The sequence below is a fragment of the Anser cygnoides genome, chromosome 1 (genome assembly GCF_040182565.1).
Source record: "Anser cygnoides isolate HZ-2024a breed goose chromosome 1, Taihu_goose_T2T_genome, whole genome shotgun sequence".
Classification (NCBI taxonomy): domain Eukaryota; kingdom Metazoa; phylum Chordata; class Aves; order Anseriformes; family Anatidae; genus Anser; species Anser cygnoides.
The window spans coordinates 45,339,845-45,364,207 of record NC_089873.1 but is presented as its reverse complement, the minus strand read 5'-3'; the positions used below and the strand labels follow the sequence as shown (position 1 = coordinate 45,364,207).

Sequence of the window (24,363 nt, the reverse complement as noted above, 5' to 3'; positions counted from 1 at the left end):
CTCTTCTGCTCCTTCTTTACTGTTATTATCTAAAGTTTCAGGACAGACCTGGACAGGAAAGGGTGGTATATTGTTTCCAGGAACAGAATAGGGGGAAGGCTGCAGCAGCAGTTGCTGAGAAAACATGATGCAGTCTTTAGGCAGTCGGACTTTCTTTTCTTGTATTTAGCCAATACTCTTCTCTGACAAAAGAGACAGGCTTGAGAGCTCTCACACAAATCATGACTTGAAGAAGTGCTGGTGTCGGAAGGCCCGTGCATGGGGCTGGGAATCAGGGAGCTGGAGCCTTGTGGCTTTGGGGAAACCACAAAACCCTTCTTGCTCAACTTCCCCATTGTGGGAAGGGGAGACTTCATTCGGGCACTTGCCTTAGGCTACGGTGAAGATCGAGGAGAGTTTTGGAAAATGCCTTGGTGGTCATTTGTGCAGTAATTAAAAAAATAAAATGTTCCAAAACAAAACCAAGTCACAAAATAAGACTTCTCCCAACCAAACTCTTCCCAAGAGTGAAGGCACGTGCTTATACTAGGAACAACTCAAAAGACCGGCTCTTGCACAAAACCACTTGGGACAAGGAGTGCAGTTTTGCACGCACCTGTGCCCAGCACCCTGTGCGAGCTGCAGAAATGCGGACTGTCCCTGGTCACGGCTCACTGCCGAGGACAGGATCAGGCCTCGCAGCACCCCACGGGAGCGAAGAGCCCCGGTCTGGGTGGCTGGGAGGACGGGGGTGTGTGTGTGTGTGTGTGTGTGTGTGTGTGTGCCTCTCTCCGCAGAACTACATTCCCCAGCGTGCCGCAGGAGGCAGCAGGAGGGAGCGAGCATAGCGCCTGCTCACTGCGCTCTCCACCATGGCTACGGTGCTGTCCCGGGCGCTGAAGCTGCCGGGTGAGGGGCCGCGGCCGCGGCCGGCCGGGAGGGAGCGCGGGGCCGGGCCGGGCCGGGCCGGGATGGGCCGGGGGCAGCCGCGCCCGGTGCCGGGCCTGCTCCCGGCGGCGGTGGGGAAGGGGCCGGGGCGCGGGCGGTGCGGGGCTGCGGGGGCCTCCTGCGGGACTGGGGCTGGGGCTGGGGCTGGCTGCGGGGGGCGTAGGGCTCCAGGCAGCCTCGCAGGGCCCTGCCTGAGGCCCTCCTGCCGGTTTTACCCCAAAAAGGCAGGGTAGGAGTTGGGAACGCGTCGCTGCGCTTAGCCAGGTGGGTGTTCGGAGTCTGCCTCGCTCTTCTGCATAGTTGCCGGCCGGAGATGTTGAGCGAGATGAAAGGATATGGGAACATAAGGGACTATTGTGCTGGGAGCCAGATCTTCCGAAGATAAGGCAGCCAGCAGCGGTCCAACCATTCTCTTTGGCACGGATATTACAGGTTATCAGGGTACATTGCTAAACCACGCCTTGCGTTTGCTGGTTGCTGTTGGAAGGACTGGCAGGACTCAGTTGGGGATGCTGCCAAAGCACCTGGCCCCATTGCCCCAATGGCAAAGTGCCTTGGTGCCCCTCCCAGCCACGTCTTGCCTTCAGGACAGCCATGGGACAGAGGCTCCTTCCCAAATCTGCACCCCAATATGACCCCGCAGTGCTCCGGTCCATGAAGCAGCACCCAGGGCAGGCGGTGCTTTCCTCCTCTGTTGGTCCAAGAAGGTCACAGTAATGTCTGCAGGGCCCTTCCTGCCAGCCTTTGGTAACCCATGGCAGTGCTCATTATTTTTGTATTTATGTCATGCCTCTTTGGTCTCATTCACACATTCACTTGCTACTCCATTTCTTCCTGGTTTCATGAGACTGTTGTTCATGTCAGTGGGAAGGAATCGATTTTACATGAAGTTTATTTAGGACAAGTGCGAACTGGTGTGTGTGTGTATTGGTGTGTGACCACTGGGGAACTGCACAGTAACAAGGACAAATCTCTCTTGGGATCTCTGGCACTAGCAAGATCTATTTGAGATCTGCCATTGGGAGGCACTGATTTGGGAAAAGGGCACAGGCCTTGTAGCTGCCATGAGGAAAATGGTTCTTGTGTCAGTCGTTAGCTGAAACTGCATGAATCATATTTTGTTTGTGTGGTTAACTCCTGAAAAATGCAGCTCTCAACAGCAGTGAAAAAGCAGAAAGCCTATTGCTAGAGCTGTTTTTTTCTGCTGCATCTCATTAAATTAATTACATCAATATGTGGCAACTTACTTCCCTACGGGCTTAGAGATATGTCTGCAGTACCCAATGACTGGTGCCTGCCAACTGCAAAAAAAACAAAAGAATAAACAGAAGCCTGAAGCGAGTACAAAGAATACTGGAACCAGTGTGTCATCATTGGAATAATGCGCTGAAAATTGCACTTGTCTGAAGTCCAAGGTTTGGTCTTTTCACTCTAAAGTGGATGCAAAAAAAAGCATTTCCAGTAAATCAAAAAAATAAAAATACATGACAGTTTAATATCTTTCAAGGCATCAGCATTAGCAATGAATATTTCGTTATGAGTGGGACCCAGTTTAACACGGATCACCTCACAGGTGCCTCCTTTCCAAGCTGTAGCACAATTCATCTTTTCTTCTATGGGAGGTCACATTCTACTGCTGCAGCAGTCACAAGAGCAGCCTGTGCAAAAAGTACTGTCAGGCAAATGCACAGTGGATTTTCAAATTCATAAAGTGCATTTTGGAGTCCTGCTGCCCTTGAAAGTTAACAAGCTTGGGGCATTTTCTCTCTCTTCTGCCTTGGAAAATCTCCTTCTTTGGTATTTACTTTTTCTACCAGTGATTGCAAAAAAAAAAAAAAAGAAGTAGGTGGTATCATGACTGATAATTTATCCGCAGACCACAACCAGCAGTTCCTCTGGTTGTTTGTAACCACAGGCCACTGACTGGGAACCTCTGTTTTATCATTAGTGTCGTGGAGAAAAAAAACCACGAATACCAGTTAGGTGAGGTCAGAAGAGAAGCTGTTCATTTACAATAGCCACAGGTGAGTATGCAGAGCAGTAGAGAAGCTGACTGCTGAGGGGAATGCTGTCCCAGCAGAGTGGATGCAAAGTTTATATACACCTAGAGATGCTGTGCCAAAGGTAGATAACAGGATGTGAGTTACACAAGTCTCTTACATGGACAAGGCCCCAGAACTGCTGCAGGCTTGTCTAGCGTCTGTTTTATTTAGTGCAGGATCGTGAGGGTTATACATTGATTATTGTTTCAGGAGATAGGGTGAGACCAAGAAGAGTTTGATCAAGAAGCTGTCTCAAGCCTTAACATTTTTACTTGCACAGTGGAAAGCTGAAAACTTCACAGGAATATTGGATTTTCTGACAGCTTATCACTTACAACAGTGGCAGCTTTAGCAATCTCTTGATGGACAAACTGTCTTCCCCCTGCCCGAGCCTTGGAGCTGACCAAAAAGGAAAGAATTTCACTTCAGGAGCACTTCCTAGTAAATCGTAGTTCTCTAAATGATGTGAGAGTGGCCTTGTTTTTACAAACCCTACTTCCATTTAGGTCTCTGTGTGCTTTTCTGTTTAAAAGTCTTGGAGCGATCAGTGGAAGCCTGGTGTGGCACCCTTCCTTCCCACAGCAAGTGACCTAAAACTCAGGTGAAGAGTCACATTCCTTCTGCTCTCTCTCCAGCCAGGTGAATCCAGAGTTACTTATTCACTGCACTGCAGAACAACCGCAGGAGGCTGGGCTGAGCATGTGCACACCAGCTCTCCAGATGTGTTCCCAAAGCACCAACAGATCATTTGTTAGGGTATTTTTGGAGCAGTGGGAGATGAGCATGTGAATCCTCTGAGGTTAGATACACAATTGGGTTTCCTATGGCCTAGGTGAGTGCTCCAGCAGCCCTTGTTAAAGGGCAGTATCTTCTCTCCTTGTGGCTAAAAAAAAAAACACTCAGCAGGGCATTTTATGCCTGCCCTTACTGTGCCTTGTGAGAGTCTCAATTAATCTTTCTTTACCTGTACAGTAGCTGTTCTCTAACATCTGACAAGCGGATTGGGATTTTTACCTGGTTCTCAGCAGGAACGGCATTCCTGTTGCAGAACCTCTGTGGTGGCTGACATGACTGTCGATGTTGCCAGCATCTCAGTCCCAGGCAGCGCAAGGAGTGGGTGAGCCATAGTTTCAAGGTCCTTTCTGTTTCCTAGAGATCCAAAGCAAAACCGTAATAGATAAAGCTCATTCCTGACAATACTTTTAGTTGCTCCAAGGATGAGCAGTAGATTTTAGTCTTCTGGGTCCACTGTCTGGAATTAAAATAACTAAGCAAATCACAGTCTATCTGAAGTGTAAGCATGCTGTCGGGCTGTTGTACTCAAAGTACACAGGGTCCAAAATCGGGAGCAGTCTGCTTAACATCAGAACTGTCCACCTTTGACTTCCCAGGCCAAATATTTGAAATACCACTTACTCTTGGGTCAGCAGCATTTGCTTTTAATACCACTGTGACCTGGATCAAACTGGCACATCTGGATTTGTAGTGTGGTGCTGTAAATACCCTGCCAGCGAGTGCTCTGTGGAATTCCTTGGTTTTGCTGAATTCTCTTCTAGCAGCTTAGCACAACGTACTGCATAGACATCTGGGAAATTCACACTGCTCTCTCACTGCAACCTCCAAGCAGAGAGCTGTGTGCCGCTGAGGTCAGGCCAAGACTTTCCGTGAAATGCACACACTGTGAGTGCGTGTTGTTTCAGGGCAGAGCTATGGCAAACAGTGCAGTGTCTCACAGGGATACACAGTCCCATAGGAATGCAGTATTTTTTAGCTGAGTGCTCTACCACTTTTTTGAGTGGGTATGTGCACCAGAGTGTTTTAATGGGAGTCCTATGCAGAAGCACGTGGTTCAGAAAGGAAGGGTCTGATTTAGACGTACGACCTGGTTGGATATCTTTATTTCCCTCTGATCAGTATGGGTGGCTTGCCCTGGCTGCTCCTCGTACTGTGGGGCTTTTGACCTGTATTGGGATTGACAGTTTTTCTTAAATCCTAAAGTTGACACCAAACACCATTTATAAGTAGTACAGGAAGGAGAAATGAAGATCCTTTCATGGGGTCAAGAAATGAGAAAGAAATGAGATCCACATGCTGCAAAATAGATTCTGGTGTGTTGCAATAAGTGTTACAGTACCCATGTAACTGCGGATCTGCCTGCTACAGGAAAACCAGAAGTAAGGCATATAATCTTATGCAGTAAGAATAACCATGAGAGTCCTTAAATTTCCACTCAGTAGAGCCTTACTCTTATCTTAGTGTCTGAGAATGGTTACAGCGTGTGTTTTTTTGCCTGTTATTTATGCCTCACGTGTATCCCTTCAAGCATCTCCAGGCACAAGGTAGCTCTTGTCTCGGGTCAGCTTTAGGCAAAGGGAAATGAGATAGATATCTGGGATAACAAAATCCCAGCTTGGAATAGGAGAGAGAAAGAAACAGACCGAAACCCTTTAAACATCCAAGCAGTGGCCATGGCTCCGTGCCCAGCCGGGTGGCCCGGGGCAGCTCCCTGCGACGCGCTCCTCCACTCGTAGCCCGGAGCCCGAGGCTGCGTGATCTTGCCTGCCCCCGCGGACAGATGGCCCTGGCCTTATGCCAGCAGGTAGCACCGGGCTCTGCACCTGCCCTCATCGCACTCCCTGCGGCTGGCAAGGGCTTGGGGGAGAAGTCATCCATGTGTCAGGCATCTGTGGCGCAGGGGCAGGAGCTGGGAAGGCACCGAGAGCTTAGCTAGTTTCTTGTACCACCACCTGAAGGCATCAGCGCTATGGTATCTATCTCAGCAAGGCCGGGCACGACTGTCAGCTGAGGTGGGGGCAGGAACAGAGCAGGAGCACTGGTTTCCCACTGTAGGGGCTGGCTGAGCCATGCGGAGAAGGTGGCGTCCTAAAGGAGCATCCCTGGTCCCTTCAGATACTAGGATATACCGACCCAACAGGCCAAAATCACTTACTTTGCCCTAATCTTCACGGAGTTGATACCCATTTTTACCAGCAGTGAAGAGAAACCTTTCACAGTGCTCCATCCCAGCCAAGACCCTTCCATCCCTCACGAAGCAGGACAGCAAATACAGCACACCAGAAGGCAGCAGTACTGCTTGGACTGGGCAGAAGGAGCAGGGGAAAAATGAGTTGCAGATGAAGGCCCCCTTGGAGGACATAGCCTACAAGTGAAGAGGGGCTGTGTTGGGATTAGGGTTTGGCAAATGCTAAAGGAGTTCAGTCTGAAGTCAAGAGAGTGCTGCAGTTTAGGTACTCGGAGGACGAAGCACGATTCATGTCCGTGTAGCTCACTACCAAACAGGAAAGTATACACGCATACTTGTATCTATATATGTATATAGATATTATATGTATATGCCTTTATCTTGGGGAAGTAAACTGTTGGCATCACTTCTCCTGCAGCTGCTACTCTGAAACCTGGACAGACCCTGTCTTTTCTCTCACAGCTCTCACTGGGATCTCACCTGGCTCACTGTAGCCTTTTCTCCACTGAAATCCTGAAAAAGCAAGGAGCTAATGCTTTATTGTCTGTCTCCATCTCTCCTCAGGAAAGAAGAGCCCGGACCTCGGGGAGTACGATCCCCTCACTCAGGCTGATAGCGATGAAAGTGAAGATGACCTTGTACTCAACATACAGAAAAACGGGGGTGTCAAGAATGGGAAGAGCCCCCCTGAGGAGGTGCAGGATCCTGACTCCGATGTGGAGGTTGGGATGACAAAGCAGCGCACGTCAGAAAGCGCGCCCGAGGGTTATCCTGCAGAGGCGGCTGGGAGTTTGGAGCAGAAGGCTGCTCCCTCCCTCATGCCATACCTGCGCACAGCGGTCTTTTTGCTCACTGTGGTGATCTCGATGATTCTTGTTTTGGTGTGCGCATTTCTCATTCCCTGTCCCCCTAGAGATTTGCATAACACCTGGAACCGCAACCTAGGTCAGGGAACAGGTGAGAAAGCCCCAGGAACAGCGTCTGGCGTGGGGGAGGTGGCAGCTCCCAGGCTGGGCATCGGCGGGAGAGACCTATCTGGGAGAGCCAGCTCAGAGCAGAGACCCTTCCTCACCAGTGCAGATGCTCCAAGGTAATAGACAGGCAGCTCTGTCCTGCTTGTTCTTCAAGCTGAGGCCTGTGAAATCTGGCATCAGTAGATAACAGAACCACAAAATCTTGTTTCTGTCGACACCAAAAACATTTTGACTCCTCCCATCCTACCTTTTTGTCTGGATGGTTTGTTTCACGTAGAGATGGCCCAGCCCACCTTAAAACATAGTCCTTCCCTCTCTAGACCCCGGGTTGTACCAGCACCTCCACGCTGAAGTGTGTGGGAGTGTTTGGGAAGAGACGATAGAAGTCTTTGTGTCTCCTGACTGGCTCAACTAACCTTATTTCTTTTGTCTTGCCCTGCTTGAATCTTTAAATCAACATTTGGGATCTTTTGTCAACTTACACAGGCCACTGGTAACATTTCTGAAGTATCTCCCATTCTGACCTCTGAAGTGAAGTAACAGTAGTTTGTGAAATAATTTCTGCCAGGTCTAGATATGTCTCTCCCTCCTTGCTTTCTGCCCCTGGCTTCCAAATCTAAGCCCTTTGTAAGATATGTGTCTCCCACATCACCTCAGAAAGTGAAGTGGGAAACAGATATCTTTTTCTGTCAGTTCCTGTATTTTTCCCTTTCCTTCCTCTGACTCAGATGCTACATTTCTGCTTTTCCATGCAGTGAAAGATCTAGCTGTGGTGGGAGCTGTCTGGCATTACTGCTTCCCTAGCAGACTCCATGAGTCTGTTTTTTGTGCCAGCCTTCTGCTCCCAGTGTGAAGAGTGGGCTGAGTGGCTGCTTTGTCAACAGCACGGTGGTTCTCTGTGACTGTTGCAGGTGGAGTGTTATCCCCACTGGAGTTGTGTGATGTGAACAGCGATGGGCTTCCTGACATCCTCATCGTCTTCACAGCCTTGATGAATGCTAGTGTCATGGGTAAGCACCACAGTTCCTTCCACTCCGCTTTCCGTACTTGTCAGTACAAACCTTGGTATATTCATCTAATGCATGGGAAGAGTTTATACCACTACAAATCTACCTTGTTGTTTCTTCATTAACATGGCTTCTGTTCTGTGGCTGTGCTTTGTCATGCTGTTCATAATCTTCCTTGCAAGCCTCTGCTCCAATACCTGTTCTCAGCCAGTCAGTCATCTATTTCCCCTCATCTCATCTTGGGGCAAGTCCATCTCTTTGTCCTGTATTTGTGCACAGTTGGCTTGAGAGCAGAGATAAAGCAATCAGAAAGCACTGCACTGCAAATAGCAATTAGAAATAAGGTGGTGTTTTTTCCCCCTTTGCTACTTCTCAAAGCTCTTCACTAAAAAGCTCCGTCTCTCTACCTCCATTTTACAGACAGGGAGGTGGAAGCAGCTTGACAAAGATCACAGACAGGATTCAGTAGTAGAGTCTGGACTTTTTCCTGATCCATGATCTGGTCTCCTGGCCATTGCTAAGGGTAGCTGGCAATAGGAACAGTGATGACAGACTGACTGCTTGAGCGCTCTGATTCTTCTGAGCTAGCTCACTGCTTGCCAACAGGGAGCGTTATGGATGTTCTTCCCTGGAGCTGCTCTGATTCCCTGTCTTCCCTGGGGCCAAAGAGGGCTGTACAAACTTCTTTTATTGCAGTGATACTGTTGTTTTTAGAGCAGCTGTAGGTTGGTGTTGCAGGAAATAGCCCCACCTTGCTGTCTTTTTCTCCAGATCCCTCCACATCCCTGCCAGGCTCCAAATGTTAATTCATGTACAATAAACTGGCTGATGGTAGGGAAGCTTCTGTGCCTGACTATTCAGCAGGGATCACCCTTCTTCCTTCTGGTGGCTGCTTAGAATAGGTTCTGGTGGACCAAGCTGTGACATTGTTGGATATTTATCCAGCCTATACACACAGCAGTTGTGAGCTGCATTCTAGATCCCTGCTAACCCAACAAAAAGAATTGATCCTGAGGCAACCCTTTAGCATGAGCCGTATGATTTTCAGTTTGAGAAGAGGGTAAGTTTAGATTTAGAGGGTGGGCTCAGACTTGTTTTTAGCCAGTGGCCCGGTTACGCCCTCCATGTAGTCAGGCTGAGTTTTGCCAGTAAGATGGGAGCCAACAGGAACTGTTGTTATCTTGAAATGTATGGGAGTTCATCTTAAGTTGTGATATGAATGTCCAGGGTGGAGATTACAGTAACCACAATCGTATCTGAGGAGAGGCCGAGCTAAAAGTTTTTGGCATTTGCAATCAGAGCCAACAGTCTATTGAAACAGCATAGGACGCCTTTTCTTGCTATTATTTCGTGCTAACTGGTGAGTTAGGAAAAGACCCCGAGTAACACCAATTTGTTGCATTCAATCTGTTTTTCACAACAACAACGACAAAAAGTTGGAAAACAAAGGAAAAAGCTCCCAGATTGTCAGTCACTTTATGGTGCCCCAGAATTACAGACAGCCCAGTCCTTCCAGGAGGTGGCAGCTGCCTAAGGAGTCACTTAAGGCATCCCCTCAGTGGTATCCATCAGCTTGAGGAAGAGGGGATCGGAAGGATTAGTCTGGTTTGACAGCAATGTGTTTCACACCAGGAAGTCAGCACAGCTCAGCAGGTTGGCCCCAAGAGGAGCTTGGTTCCTCGTGCCCACCTGACCACATTTCTTGCAGTGAGTTCAGGTCACTGCTAGGCTCTGCAGGCAGAGAGACTAATCCAAAGGGTGGGATCTGACCTTTCCTTTAAGGCAGTATGGAGATAGCTGGCTTGAGCCACTCAGCTTCAGGAGATAGAGCTGGAACTTAAGCACAAGGACCAAAGACACTATGAGGATAGCCTTTGAAGCCAAGGGATTTCACTCTCTCTCTCTCCTGTCTCTTCCAGGTGTCTCTAGGCCCTCTGTGACTGTGGTGGCCCTTTCTGGTATGAACGGCAGCACCCTGTGGTCCATCCAGCTTCCAGAGGAGACTCGGAGTGTGCAGTGCAAAGGGCTGTCGCTGGGGACACCAGCAGAGCCCACCTGCCTTGTGACAGGAACATCTAAATTCCTCAGCCTTCTCAGCGCCTCCACAGGTAGAGGCAACTACTAGCACGTTAGAAAGATGCTGCTGCTTTTTCCTTTCCTTTGAAGGGCCAATAAGCATAAGCATTCAGTGTTGGCACTTTGTGCTGGCTGTTATCTAGTGACACACAGGAAAGGGTGAAAACACTAATAAGTTTCTAGTTACAAAAGGTGAGAGAGACTCCAGACCATTGCCACTCTCTGGTAGCATCTCCATCCTACCATCTCGGAACATTTCAAAGTGTTAATCTTATCTGTTGATCTGTAATAGCTGCATGGCATAAAGGATGTGTAAGGTCTGTTTTCATCTACACTGAGCTGTTAGTACAGCTCTGCACCTGTGTAGCAGCACTGGAAAGCTGAGCACCAGTCCTGGAGAAGTTACATAGAGGCATATGCTACAGCTAGTAAACCCACCAGAGAAATTAGGCCCATAGAAAAATTGATTAAATATGAATGGATATTGCATTTTTAATCACTTGGTCATGTACATCTCCATTCTCTGATTGCTGCTTGTTCAGCCACATTAATTCACTGACAGAAATATTGATAGGTAACTATAGGAGAATGATTTTGGAATCAGAACAGAGGATGGAGAGAGACAAGAAACTTTGGGTTTAAGTGACAGATCCAGTCAATGAGCAGCAGTACTTACCTTTCAAATATTTTTAGGGACCAGATCATGTGCACAGGTCTGTCTTTGCATCATGAGGAGCATAGGCTGTCTCTTTTACCAGCAGTAGTAGTGTTAATAATGTGCACTAGTGTTTGCAGGTCTGGCCTTTGGTTTCCTTTGTCATGCAGGGATGAACCATATCCTACACAGCAGTAGCAGCAGCAAAGCATTTTTAAACTGATTTGAAAAATGGAAGTGCTGGCAAAAGACTTACGGAGAAGTAAAAGCATCACATTTCATTATGCATTTTTTGGTTGTTTATCTGCCAATTTGCAAATCAGGTTTTACTGAGTTTCCAGCTGGGTCCATGCTGGACTGCTGAACCATTTGATATCACGTCTGCTAACATGCTTTCACCCTGAGGTGGAGTGAGCGTGCTATGCTGGAGTGGCTATTTGCTGCTGGGAATTTAACTGAAACACAGATTTGCACTTTGAATATCAGAACTGCCCATCTGTTCCCTTTCCTGGCATCCACCTACAGGCTTTACTGCTGGCTGAGGAAAACAACTGCAGTCCTGCAGACCAGCACTCCTATTTAGGTTCTCCTTCCAAGAGTGAACCTCAAATATTCCTTGCTATTTCAGGAAGCTTGTTGGGCTCAGGTCTGTGTAGAGAGATGCAGAGAAGGAAGCACAGCAGGACGAAGGCATGTCTCAAAGCCAATCTGAAGAAATGCCAGGGGAAGAACTTTGCTTCCCACTGCATGTTGCCCCAGTCTGTGTGCTCGTCTTCCCTTTTCTTCAGGAACGGGGAAAACAAGCTCTCTTGTTCTGTCCTTCTCGTAAGTTTTGAGGAACTCGCTGGGGATGCCCACTGCTTCCCCAAGTGCTGCAGGTCTCTTTCATCCTTTTCTTCCCACAGGCAAGACCATCTGGACACTGAACTCCATCCACCTTTCTGATGGGATCCTGGCTGCACCGGCTGCAACTCTTCCGGATGTAGATGGAGATGGCGTTAGGGATATTGTTGTTCTGGCTCTCAAAGAGACACAGGTACAGCATGTCCCTGCTACAGGTCTGAAAGGACCTTAACTACTTAGAGGAAGAACAGGAACCCTTGACATGGAAAGGTTATAACAGGAGATACAAGAGCTCCTAATTGTTGTTCCTTTAGATTTCTCTGAAAAGCACCTTCTTTCTTTCACTGGCTCAGAGCAGTGAGATCAAGCAATAATGACACTACCTGCATTTCTTATCAGCTGTGAATGAACAGAAGGGTCATTATTCACTCCTGGCTGAGACTTGAGAACTATCTTTTTCTGCTCAGTGAATGCTTGTTTTGAAGTGAGTGTTTAGCAGCATTGTAGGAAGTCATGTTGAGTTAGATCCCTGGAGAAAGGAGCACTCAGCTTATCCAGAGGTAATAAGTACTTGTGTGATAAATTTAAGTGCTGATTTCCTCTATGCTCATCCCCATGATTCTAGCATTGCTGTTGTTAGAGGAGTCTGTTTTTTTGAAGTCTCTTCCATCTTTGATGCTTTTGCAGACAAGAGAGAACCATGAATGTGAGACTCCCAGGAAGCCAAACTAAGCAGAGACACCACTAGTTAGACCTTGCTGTGGAGGGAAGGGGCAGCAGAGCTTCATGCTGTGGGCACCAGGGAAGATTCTGAGAGTACAAATGCATGAAATCACTGCCAGAAATCTCTACATCTCTCTCTTTGCAGCCTGATGTGTTTTTCATCTTGGTGTCAGGAAAGACTGGGACTGCTTTGGGTGGGCCTGTGAAGTACAACATCAATGGAGAAGGGAAAGTGATTGGCCCTCAAGTCCATATCACCAGCCGGGGAGCCATCTACATCCTGTTTGGTTTTGGTAAGACACACCTAGCCTCTTCAGTACTTCACATTACTGAGAAAACATTCTTTTTACCTAAAGTTGCTCAGTGGCCCTGGGATGTCTGCACCATACCTTGCAATGTAAAATCTGGAAGCAGAGAGCATGAGAAAGTGTCTCACTGCCATGATGTGAAAGAGTACCAATGCCTGTTTGCCTGGAATATCTTGGAGTTTCCCAAAGCCAGCTCTACCAGTGGCACATCGTTCCAAGGACCTTTCAGCTCTTTTTTTGCTTTCTGCTTTGTGTGGCCTTTTACCACAACTACAGTGGTCCAAAGGACCCTCTGTACTATCACACAATTAACCTTTACAGGCATGACTTCATCTTTACTCTTCCTGGCAGGTAATGTCCAAGCAGTTGCCCTGAGGGATATCTTTACCCAAGCCAGAAACCGGGACAGCTTTCCTGCAATGCTGCAGCAGGAGGAGCCGGAGTGGGAAAAACGCAGATCTGTAAACCTGTCAGAGCTCATTGACATTTACAGGTAGGAGATAAACTGGTCATCTTGCTTCTGCTGGAAGAGGTAGAGAAGGGTGAGCACCTTTTAGTGCTCCTAGAGACGTTCCCTCCTACTTCAGTGTTGTTCTCCTTTTCATTGCCTCCTTGACAACAGCACTCTAGAGTACATTGTTTCCTCCCTATCCTGTGGTTGTCCTAGGAAAAGAAATGCAAAGTATGATAAAATGGACTCCTTTGCTTCTCCTGCTCCTTGTACCTTTCTTCTGCCTCCTGTGCATTTCTGGAGGGAAAAAAGGAGTGTTTCCAGCTAATAGAGTCCTTTTGGGAAGCCTAGTCCCTGTACGGCGTTGTGGGCCTGGATTTCACAGCCCCTTCTCTGTTACTGGCAAATTGTGGTCAGGGTCAGCCCAGTTAGGAATAAAGGGAGGAAACAAATATAAGCCTCCACAGTTCGTGCTTTTTATAGTAACTGAAGATGTTCAGAAGAGCCCAGACCTGAATTTAGCTTGCATAAGTAAGAAACCCACAACAGGAAGCTAAGCTCCATCACTGGGGAAAAGATGGGCTTCTCCAAGAGTAGTTCAAATCTTAAGTAGGATGAATTGTTATGTGGACAAGCAGGTAATGCTGAGATGCAGAAATACAAGCCTAGGAATCTTCTCTCTGCTTTCCATTTGTCCCAGCGGGGGTGTTGAATTCCTGCAGATGATGAAGACACCTGACACAAACTGCAGCAACCTGCTCATCACCAGCAAAGAGGGCTTGATCTTACTACAGGGACAGGACCTGGAGCCCCGTTGGACTCTGGAAATGCAGAATATCAGCAGGTTACGTACTGGGAACATTTTTCTTTCCTATATCTTTCTGTACCATTTCCTGCCTTTCACCTTCAAGCATATGTTTTCCTTGGAAAGCAATCAAGTCCGGAAAAAAACAAAGTCCACAGGGAAATCTAAGAACTGGAGGCATGTGGATACATTGCTGTGCAAACAAGGAGGGCAAAGGAAGCAAAGAGCAAAAGGCATGAAATCTTCTGAGATGTGTGCTCACATGTGAAGGGCTTGATTCAGATACCCAGCACTGATGTCATGACTACTGTGGCACTGAAGCTCAGGGGACTACCGGTGTGTGATTCAGTCCATCTGCTGTCCGCAGCTGCCATTTGCCAGCTCAGTGGAGAGGAGCAGGTGCATTAGCATGTTAGCATCCAAGTTGTTAGAGAAGGTGTCTGAATATGGCCCACAGATATTAATATTCCTTGAAAGCTGAAAGTCAGCACTCTGATGGCAGTCAGTCTATACTAAATGTTAACCTTAAAACAGTATTGCTCATCTTATTATTTCGCACATATTAGATCTAGCAAATTGCTTAATTTATATGTTGATAATAACCAGCAATTTCAGCTTGCCCCATATTAATGTATGCAAAGGGCAGTTGGGCACAGTTCAAGGAAATCATGTGGGAAACAGATTGCTTGCTCTGCTGTCTAGGGGAAAGAAAGCAGCTCTCATTGCAGTGTTACCTCTCAGCGCAGTGTTACCTGTCAAGAGCATCTTGAGGGCTGGTGGGTGACATAAGCAGTGGCTTTAGGGAATGGCTTATGGCTAGTTGATCTTGCTGTGGGGAAAGGTGGTGGACTAAAAGTATTTTTGGCCTAGAGTCTGCAGACTTCTGGATGTGTCTGGAATCTAGTTCAAAGAGTAAATGTATGCTGACTAAACAAAGCCAGTTCAAAGATGCTGTAAAAGCAGGAATACTGAAGAAATTTCTAAATGGAAAAATTGTAGGGGTTTGAATCAAGAAGGGTTGAAAACTGCTTTTCCTGTTCCATTCTCAGAATCACAGAGTAGTTGAGAATAAAAGGCACCTCTGAAGATCATCTAATCCAACCCCTCTTCTCAAGAAGGTTCAGCTACACCAGGTTGCTCTGGGCTGTGTGCAGTTGGGTTTTAAATAGCTCTGAGGATGGAGACTTTGCAACCTCTCTGGGCAACTTGTATTTCAGGTTGCTGCACTCCAGCCCTGTTTTTTCTGTTTCTGTGACGTCCCAAGGGACAGAGTACAGTATGTGTACAGAAGCTGCCAGATAGGTCATTGAAAATTAATTAAAGCAATTCTTATTCAAGGCCACTGTGCTAAAGTCCTGGTCTGTCTGTTTTCTCAGAGTTAAGGGAGATAAAATCTAGTAGGTTGAATATAGTGTGGAGAAGCATTTATTTAAGAGGGTATTTTTTATAGGACTTAGAAGTTCTGCCTAAGCAACACAGGGTGGGGAACCAATTCAGTTCAGAGGTGTCATAAGAGATTCAAACAGTCTCAAACTGTGATTCTGTGAAACCCGGGTCATCATCAGCCGTAGTGTACAGAATCAGCTGAGAGCTCCCCTTTACCTGGGTAAACCTGCCTCAAGCTCCGTCTTGCTCCAGCCAAGCTGACTAACTCCAGCCTTTTGGGAGCATTCTCTGATAAAAACAGCCTGGCTGTTGCATGTGTGCTGCATTTCCAAAGAGCTTTTGACAAGATCCCTGGAAGACCATAAAGGAGAACCAGTAGTCATAAAACAAGAGTGAAGTTGAGAGACCATGAAATTGAGTAAGCAGTTGAAAATTGTGTTGTAAATGGATGTTTCAGATGAGAGAGGATTAATAGCAGGTTGCTGAGGGGATTACTGTTGGGCAGGAGTAATTACCAGCCTTCTGGTTCATTTGAGAAAGTGCCCACGGGATTTTTCAGTTGATGGTAGCATCTGAAATACATTTGCTTGTCTACGTTCAGTTTGTGGGATCAGTCACTGACTGTAGCCCTTAAGGGACATGAGATGTGTCATCTCAGGAGAGAGTTTAAGTTAATGCCCATAGGATAGAACTACTTACTACTTCTTTTTGATACAGGAGAGTTTTCAAGCTATAGGAGTATCCCACAATACTGCCTTGAAAGCATTGGTTGTGGTTGCCAAAGGTGTCTGTAAAGTGAATTATATCGTTTGAAGCATTAAGTATAAACAGTGAAGCCACTGCTGTACTGTGGCATTGCTGTTCAGGAGCCATTCTAGTCTGCATGTTTTAAAGTGGAAGCTGAAAAATTTGAAGAAAAGGGCTGGAAAAGTGCTTTAGCATGGAAGATTTAAGTTAGTGGGCTTAGATGATCAAAGAGAAGCCTGAGAGGTGAGTTCATATGTGCATATAAGTCACAGGAACTAACAGCCATTTTAATCTTGCCATAGCAAGAACAAGTGCCTTGGAGCAGAAGCCACTCATGTTCAAGAAAATGAAAATGCAGGCATGTTTCTATGGATGGGATTAATCATTAGAACTGACTGTCACAAGAAGTGATGAATTTATCTCCTCTTTGTATTTCTGTAGCAAGCCTCAGGGCTGGGTAGATCTAGTCAGACACAGCCTACTGATACTTGGTTAATTGGATGAAATAGAGTAATCTGTCATAAATAAGAGGAGGGAGGGCATGGTGTGATCATCTCACCCTAAAATCTATGATTATATGATTTAAAGGAATCATTTATGCTTCTTAGAACCTTATGTCCAGCTGTGCTGAATTTAAGAAAGGCAGAGCTGAGACTCAGAAAGCCAAAGGCAAGTAAGACAGTTAGAAAAGAGTTATAATGAGAGACATTCAAGTAATAGTGTTATGTTGCCCAGAAGGGAAAGGATGAGAGGGGGCTTCATTTAAACTCCTGAAGGTTATAAAAAGGCTTGTAAAACCACCAGCAGTAAGAAAGCAAGGAATCATGGGCTGACATTAATGGTGGGGATGTTAAGAGCAACTTTACACAGCTAAGGCAGGCTGGGAAATTCACTTTGAGCAGGAGGTCAAATCTGCTGATGAATTTTGAAAGGGTTAGGAATTTTTTTATGACCGTAACAAAACTACAAGTTCTCATGGTAGGGAAAGGGTCATAGAGTCTTGGGTCATAGACAGCCCTGCAAGGGTTGCCCCACACACAGACAACTCTGAAGAATGGCTAACAAGCACAATGGGCTGCTTGATCGTTTTTCACTTTTCTGATCCACCAACAAATGATTCCTGCCTGTAAGAACAGTTCTCAGTGGATGAAAGATTTTACTTAGTATTGCAAATCCTGCCTCTGTAAGAGGCAGAATGGACTATGAAAGCAATTCCTGCTTTTCTGACATAGGGCTGAGTGTTTCTTTGTCCAAATTTACAGCCAGCCTGTGCCGGGTTACTTCAGTGCTGATCAAACTCTGGACTTCATGCTGCAAGCACAGACTGGAGATGGGAACAAAAAGGTAAAACAAGAGGAGGCAAAGAGGGCAGTAGCAACATAGTGAGGGAGGCTGGGTTGAAAAGGGCAGTCATTCCCCACTCCTAGCTGTTCCCATTTCTGTGGCTGACACTGGTCATTGTGTGGCCACAGTCATGAGAGGGCACAGCACAGGCTGTGCCAGTGGAAGGAGGCTCCCTCTGTGACAACATCTGAGCACCCACTGATGCTATATCTCTTTCCCTGTCTTGAGGTGGTGGTGATAGATGGCAAATCTGGCATCCCTGTTTGGAACCAGGAACTCCCATGGCAGAAGCAGCAACTTGATGCACTATCAGTCATGACTTTGGACAAGAAATCTGTTTTTCTCTTCTGGGCTGATGAAGCACAGCCTGTGTTACAAAGCCTGGTGAGCAGCCATTCTTTCTTCACTTTGAGGCTTGTCTGTGAGGCACATGCGATTTCTGGCTTTTATTCCTAATGTAATTTGACTTTAAACCTGCTATATGAGACTGCTAGGGACATCTTTTCCTCTTGCTTTGACACTCAGACCTCTCTGAGCCTGCACACAGGAGCTTATATGTGTTACAAGCCAAATTATACACCAAAAAGTTTCATTGACTTAAAGCTCATTTTCTCAAAACCAAATTTTTCTGTGAATTTCACCTTTTTTCTGCAACCTTGGGATTTTCTTACTGCAAATTTGTTCCCTGCCCCTGAGAGCTTCTTCTCAGCATGCAGGCACACAACTCAGCATGGAAACCCCAACTCTCAGACTGTAGCTTGGTCCATCAGGATGGCTTTCACAGAGCCAAATCTCAACTTTACCAAACGTAGTCTGGGGAGCAAGTTCTGTTCCAGAAAGAAAACTTTCCAGGCTTTCAGCTCTGCAAAACCATTAATTTTTTGATTCTCTGAACCAAATGAAGTTAGTGCAGTGTCAGAAAACTTCTTTATTTCTTTGGTAACTCTAGATTTCTTTTTGATAGCCATCTGTAACATTTCTGTCCATTTCATTCCAACAGCAACCTGGTCCCAGATCTGAACGCCCAGGGCTGCACCATCTTTATCTCCTCCATCCTGTTTTTCCTACAGTCCTTTTGGACCTCACCAATGCAACAGACAAAGTCATTGCTTCAGCAAGTGAGTACAAATGGAGGAGAGACTGCATATGCTAAAAGAAATAAGAGGAAGGGAGAGGTAGCTGTGAGAAACAATGTGGTATCGTTTTGCCTATAGTAAATGTAGCATCTGTGATCCACCACACATAAGCTAGCAATGGGAAATCAGATTGCTGTTCCTCCTGAAGGAAGGTTCTGTCCAACCTCTACTTTGCAAATAAAAGACCCACGAAGTTTCATTTACACGTTTAAATATGGGAAAGTCAGAGTTTGATTTCATGTATGTTTTGTACCAGAGAAGTTCCCTTGCTTTCCATGGAGCTGTTTATTATTTAAGGCAGTGCATGAAGAATTGCTATGGAACTTCTATGTTACCTCAGATACACTTCTGCCTTTGTTGGCTGTCTTCTCCTGCTCTCTGGAATAGCAGCTGTGTTGCTGTTTCCACTTTCTTTTTGAAAGTGAGAATGCAAAATATTTAAATGTGTGTTTTTAGGCAACTGTGGATCTAGATTTAATGTCTATACAAGATCATACAGTCCCTGTTGGATTTCCTTGCTTTTCTAAAGTAGTTCAATCAACAGCCAATTTGTTGGGCATGGCAGGATGTGGGATAAAAAATCAGTTCATGTAGGACTGAGTCCAGTTGATCAAGAAGCAGGGAGACGATGCTACATAGCAGTATGTTTAATCACAATTATATCAAAAAACACAGCTTGGTCAAAAATAAATAGAAATCATTTTAGAGGGGTTTATTAGAAACTGGGATTTCTGAGATCTGTACAGATCGTTCTGTGGTGGCTGGAGTGAACTGACTTGCCCATGCTTTACCAATTTCCCATTCTGTATAGGTAACAATATCTGCTAATAGGACTGGGAAGGGATGCTCTATTCAAGTGAACTACATTAATTAAATATGTACATCCCATATGTCAAACTCAAAACCAGCACCTGGAACCAAAAACTTCCGTTTCTGATCTCTATTTCAGTTTATGTCCACATAAATTTTTTAACTTAAAATTGTTTGCCCTAATGAACACATGCACATGCAATTGGAAAATCAGAATATACTCTCAGTCCAGTGGATGTTTTGTCTGAGTAAAGAGGAAGATTTCTTTTGGGAGAAGCATAATCATTTACTCCTTGCCAATATTTTCTCTCCCTTTTCTGATGGGCCAGTTGGAATTAATGATCTCCAGAAGGATGCATTTCACATCACTGTGACAACAACTTCAACCTCTGAAAAACAGCCAGGATTTCTCTCAGTCAGCAAGCTGGGCCTGAAGTGGGCCATGATGACTCAAGGTCGAATGGTGTGGCTAAAGGATTCCACCACTCCCAAAATCAGCCGTGGAGAAGTGAGGCGATTTCTTGCCCGGCTAAAATTTGTTGACTTTCCTCACAAGGTGAGATTGTGCACGAATCTCTGATGAAATCCAGGTTGTTCCGGACATCTGATCTCTTTTGTACAGACACATTTAGGTGCTCTTTATGAGGCGAGGTGCATATTGACTGCAAGATGATCACCTGCCCCTTTGGGCATAAGCTGGCCAGAGTATGAGGCCAAGCTGTACTTTTGACAGTTGGACAAGGAGAGGGATCTTAAAAAGAACCAGGGATGGTAATCGTAAGGGACTGAGGGACTCACAGAGGGAATGGAGAAATAGAACAGAGATCCGTTGTTTTGACATGGGCAAACATTGGTCCTCTCTTTAGTGGTGCCCAGGTTCAGTTGCTGTCCCATGAATTACCAGTTCTCTCTACCAGACTGGATGATAATGGATTTTGGCTTTGTTTTTTGCTTCCCTTTCCTTTTCCAGCTCTAGCCTAGTGGTTCCTCAGATTTTGGCTGGACCTATGGCCTGCGTGGGGAATAGAGGAAGCTGCTCTGTGGATCTTCAGGAAAACTGCTGTGTAGAGGGAATGGGGGCTAAAAGCACTTCCTGTTTCTTCAGCTCTCTGGGGAATGCTGCTGGAGGCAGGTTTGTCCTACGCAAACCTGTCCTGTACCAGAGGAACCTTGTTCAGCATCTCGCCCTCCATATGCTCTTCTTGCATGCTTCCTTCCAGGTAACATGGAAATGTGAATTTAGAGCTTATATACATACATATATATACAACTAGGTTATATATATATATATGGAAAACTGTTGTTTTCCAGTTATATATATATGTATGTATCAATTTATACAATACATGTATATTTTTTGTATGTTTAATTTATGAACAGATTTAGGACACTCCTTTTTATGTCCAAACAGTATTCCCAGGCAGACAAACAAGCTCTAGGCCTAAGGTGGGCTATGATGACTCAAGGCAAATGGTGTGGGTAAAGGATGCATCTATTTTAATGTTTATATTTTTAGAAAGAAGCCTCCGTCTGGCTCCTGCAGGGCAAGTCTTGTCTACAGCCTTTCCTGTGCTCTCAGTCCTCTTCTCCATTCTGTTGCCAACCTCGCAAACAAACTAGCTCTTTTGCTGAATTATCCGATCTAGAGAAAGATGGCTGCAATAGCGTTTCCCACCCTTTGCACTTGTGTATTTCTTTTCCCAGTCCCAAGTTCAAAACAAGTTCATGTGGGTGATGTAGAAGCAAAAGGTTCATATGTCATTTCTACCTCCTGTTCATCCATCCTTAAGCTTTTTATGAACCTGAAGTGTCACTGTAATGTCACACTGCAGTCCAGTGGGCTGAGTCCCCCCTTGAAAAGCATTGCAGCCCTTTTGGGGTAGACTCTCAGCAGATCCCTGCTGGTACTGTAAAGATCACAATAGATCCAGTTGCAGAGAAGCTGATTCTCACACCACTGCTTCAGGTTTTAGAGGCTCAGGCAGAGGAGCAGAGATGGAAAGCTCTTCTGTGCACTTGACCCCTATTCTGGGCTCAGCTTCACCGTTCTCCTGCCAGCCCAGCTCTGTGTGCAGTTCCAGAAGGAGCAGACTGCCCCCGGGGCACGTTTGCTCTCAGTACATTTAGTGCTTTGAACTGTGCCTGTGAGTGTTCCATCAGTCTCCTGCGTTGTAGTTGCAGAGCATCTACATGAAGCTTCCTGCGACAGAAATGACCAGATATAAATTGGCCACTTTGGTGCCCCAGTAGCTCCCAACAATGCAGGACAACAGCATGTTGCCTGTTTCCCAAATATGCCTTTCTAGGTCTGACCTTTGACATTAGGCAGAGCCAGGCTGAGGTGAGAACTGCAAATGGCTCTTCTGTCCTCCTGCTGGCATGTAACCATTCCTGCCTCCCCACGCTTTCCTCTGAGTGGTGCGGTGATGGCAGGACTTTGATCCTCCCTCCACATGGGCACAGCTACCATGGGTTTACTCTCCTGGGCTCTTGACACCTCTTCTTGTGATGTCACCCTCTCTTCTCCCTCACTGCATCTCTGTGCAAAGCTTCCAGGATAGCTCTTCAGGATTAGCTGCAAACCCCAGGGCTGGTCCTTGGGCCCTTCTCTCCTAATGTCAGACCCTGAGAACAGTTTATATATGTTTAATGGTATTTTTGTGTAAATAGCTTTGTATATATTAGCACAACTGTAGCAACAGCTCTAGGCCTGGCGTTTTCCTCCAGACAGAGGTTAGTATTTATAATATTCAATTAGTTGATACAGATGCATAATAGGGACTAAAAGCGTGAGGATCAGTAACATATGAAGATTAAACAGGAGTGCACCTTTCCTCCTGTCTAGCCACCACCTTGCTGGGAAAGGTGAGGCATCTGTTACCTGTAGTTATTCTCCTGAGGTTCTTCCTGAGAGAACTGATATTTGAGTGCAGTGACACTAGCTCCTCCATAATGTGAATTCACCCCACCCGCACACACACGTCCCCACTGTGAATAAAGAGTCTGTCTGTATATTGTTGGGAAAATGTATTTGAACTATGAACTGCAGTGGAGCAAATAAATACTGTGTACAGCATCAGTGTGTCATGTGAACCACCATTTCACTTTTGAGGGATTACGTGTTTGCTTGATATGGGGCCTGTTGGCATTATTTTTACAGTAGGGGAAAAGGGACCTGGTGTAAAGAAACAAACAAAAAAAGGAAAAAGTCCAGACAAGAATCTTAAAGGTTGTGGGGAAGCACAATAGAAAGAGACAGACGGGAAAGTATCTCAGAATGGGAGCTGGAGGGGGCAAAACAGGGAGGGGGAGTATATGGGAGTCGTTACAGATAGGAAAGAGAAAGAGAGAGGTGTTTGAAAGCAACCCCCCATTCTTCAGCAGCACTTTTAACTTGGGGGTGGGGAGAGGTGACTGGGCCTGGAAATGAAGAATAAATAGAGTGCTCAGAGAGGACTGCAGCAAATCAGTATGGGCACCCATGCCCAACTCCTTAGCACTGAACCAAGAGGGGTTGCTGGAATGGCAATGCGACACCACCCAAAGAGTCCCACCACTACAATTTGCCAGCTGGATTGCACTGAATGTATCTATTCTGTCGTGCAGTACTGTCGGGATTTGGACACCTGCCTCAATTCTGTCAGACAATGCTTGGGTACAGCTGGCACAGACAACATGTGCCCCCATTTTCATCCTTCCCAGCTGAAGACACCCTTCAAGCTGTGGTCAGAGAGGACCCACACTGCTCCTGTTGGCACTGCTGTTGCCCTGTCTCAGTGCCCACCTTGTCTTCTCACTCCCTGAACATTAGAGGAAGGAAGAGCTCCCCAAGAACTTGCTAACAGTGGTGTTAGTGTTTGACTCAGAGCTCTTTGCTTCCCAAGCCCCACTGCTCTGCCCCAGTGCATTGATCCTTAACAGCGATCTTCCCCGATCGTCTGCCCCAAGACCTCATCTAGCTCTAGCTCTGGTTCTCGCTGTAGCACTTTCTGCTGCAGCTCAGAGTAGAAGTCAACTCCCTCAGACACCGAATGGAGGGGCTTGTCTCGGGGCTCGTAGTAGCTGCTTATTTGCTGTTGTATGAAGTACTGCTGGTGCTGAGGCTGATCCTTGAAGCTTGCTTCGTAGCCCTTGATGTGGTTCCGTTTGAACTCCAGCACTGTCTTGGTGTAGGTGTTGAGAGTGGTGACAGCAGAGGCCATGCAGCAGGTAAAGGAGGCCCAGGCCATGCTACAGGAGAGAGAGAAAGAAGAATAACACACGCCGTGAACTGAACTGCATGCACCATGATGCACCCCGATTTGCCAGGCAGAAGCTGCTGGGGAAATGATCTAGCTGCTGAATGAGAAAGACCAGAGGTGTCAGGCTTATAACATTACAGTGCTTCAGTGTTGTCCCACCACCAATCCTTCTCCTTAGAGTCGTGGGTTAAATACTGGTCATCCTTGTCACTGGGAGGAAGGGTTATGGGGAAAATAAAAAGGGCAACAGGAAAGGCTACAACTGGTCAGAGCAGGGCAGCACAGCTTGGAAGCAAGCTCTGTAAAGCAGGGCTGCTCAGTGTCTTCCCGGACACAAGGCATATGTACCTGAGCATAATCAAATGGCCATGCTGACATTTGATGTCCACAGCTGGCATGTGACAATGGAGCATTTACGTCTTAAAAATCAACGTGGCCATCATCAGTACAGCATTGCAAACTGAATCAGTACCTTCCACGGACATTGCAGGCCTCATCCAACTGTTTTTCATGTCAATTATGGTATATCAGCTGTGGTTGGCTTCTTTAGCCTTCAGAGAAGGAATCCTGAGCCACTGGCTTTTTATATCTGCTCTTCCTGGTTATAGTGCTCAAATCTTTAACCATGTGTTTAGGCTTGGTGCTACAGGAATAGGCCTTTTGGACCTTGCTCAGTGAAGATGTCAAACCAACGTGCAATTTTATTTAAACTGCAGAAAAGCAGGGCATGTTTGAGAGCAACATCACAGGTGTGACCGTGGCCTCCATACATAGGGAAGAGCTGAGACTAAACAGGGCAAACCAGCACAGGGACAGGCCTGATTAGTCAGCAGGGTAGAAGGTAATTGTTGAGGTGTGACTCCATTGTTTTACAAGTCCCTGGTAGCGACTCATTAAAGTAACTC

General features: G+C 46.3%; 2 protein-coding genes across 7 annotated transcripts in view; one reads left to right on the top strand and one right to left on the bottom strand.

Annotated features, from left to right (window-relative positions):
* Positions 1–760: 760 nt before the first annotated feature.
* FAM234B (family with sequence similarity 234 member B) lies at positions 761–22,293 on the top strand. The gene is made up of 13 exons (XM_048053861.2): positions 761–888; positions 6,517–6,909; positions 7,838–7,936; positions 9,853–10,041; positions 11,570–11,700; positions 12,376–12,523; positions 12,890–13,031; positions 13,690–13,833; positions 17,190–17,271; positions 17,500–17,655; positions 18,272–18,389; positions 19,547–19,773; positions 20,188–22,293. The coding sequence occupies exons 1-13, from the start codon at positions 852–854 to the stop codon at positions 20,191–20,193; spliced, it is 1,872 nt and encodes a 623-aa protein (XP_047909818.1). The 5' UTR covers positions 761–851; the 3' UTR covers positions 20,194–22,293.
* Positions 20,761–24,363, bottom strand: part of GSG1 (germ cell associated 1) — a 17,755-nt gene continuing 14,152 nt past the window's right edge. For all 6 annotated transcript variants that reach the window (XM_066993951.1, XM_066993972.1, XM_066993962.1 and 3 more), the window contains one exon: positions 20,761–23,447. In XM_066993951.1, coding sequence (XP_066850052.1) covers positions 23,132–23,447 — 316 coding nt within the window. In that variant the 3' untranslated portion in view covers positions 20,761–23,131. The remainder of the gene's footprint in view (positions 23,448–24,363) is intronic.

What these genes read in the sequence shown, in the direction of transcription:
- FAM234B (XM_048053861.2), top strand. Translation starts at nt 852, where the DNA reads ATGGCTACGGTGCTGTCCCGGGCGCTGAAGCTGCCGG. An exon ending in CAACCTAGGTCAGGGAACAG is followed by an intron (nt 6,910 to 7,837) that starts GTGAGAAAGCCC and finishes TGACTGTTGCAG; the next exon opens with GTGGAGTGTTATCCCCACTG. An exon ending in TGGCTCTCAAAGAGACACAG is followed by an intron (nt 11,701 to 12,375) that starts GTACAGCATGTC and finishes CTCTCTTTGCAG; the next exon opens with CCTGATGTGTTTTTCATCTT.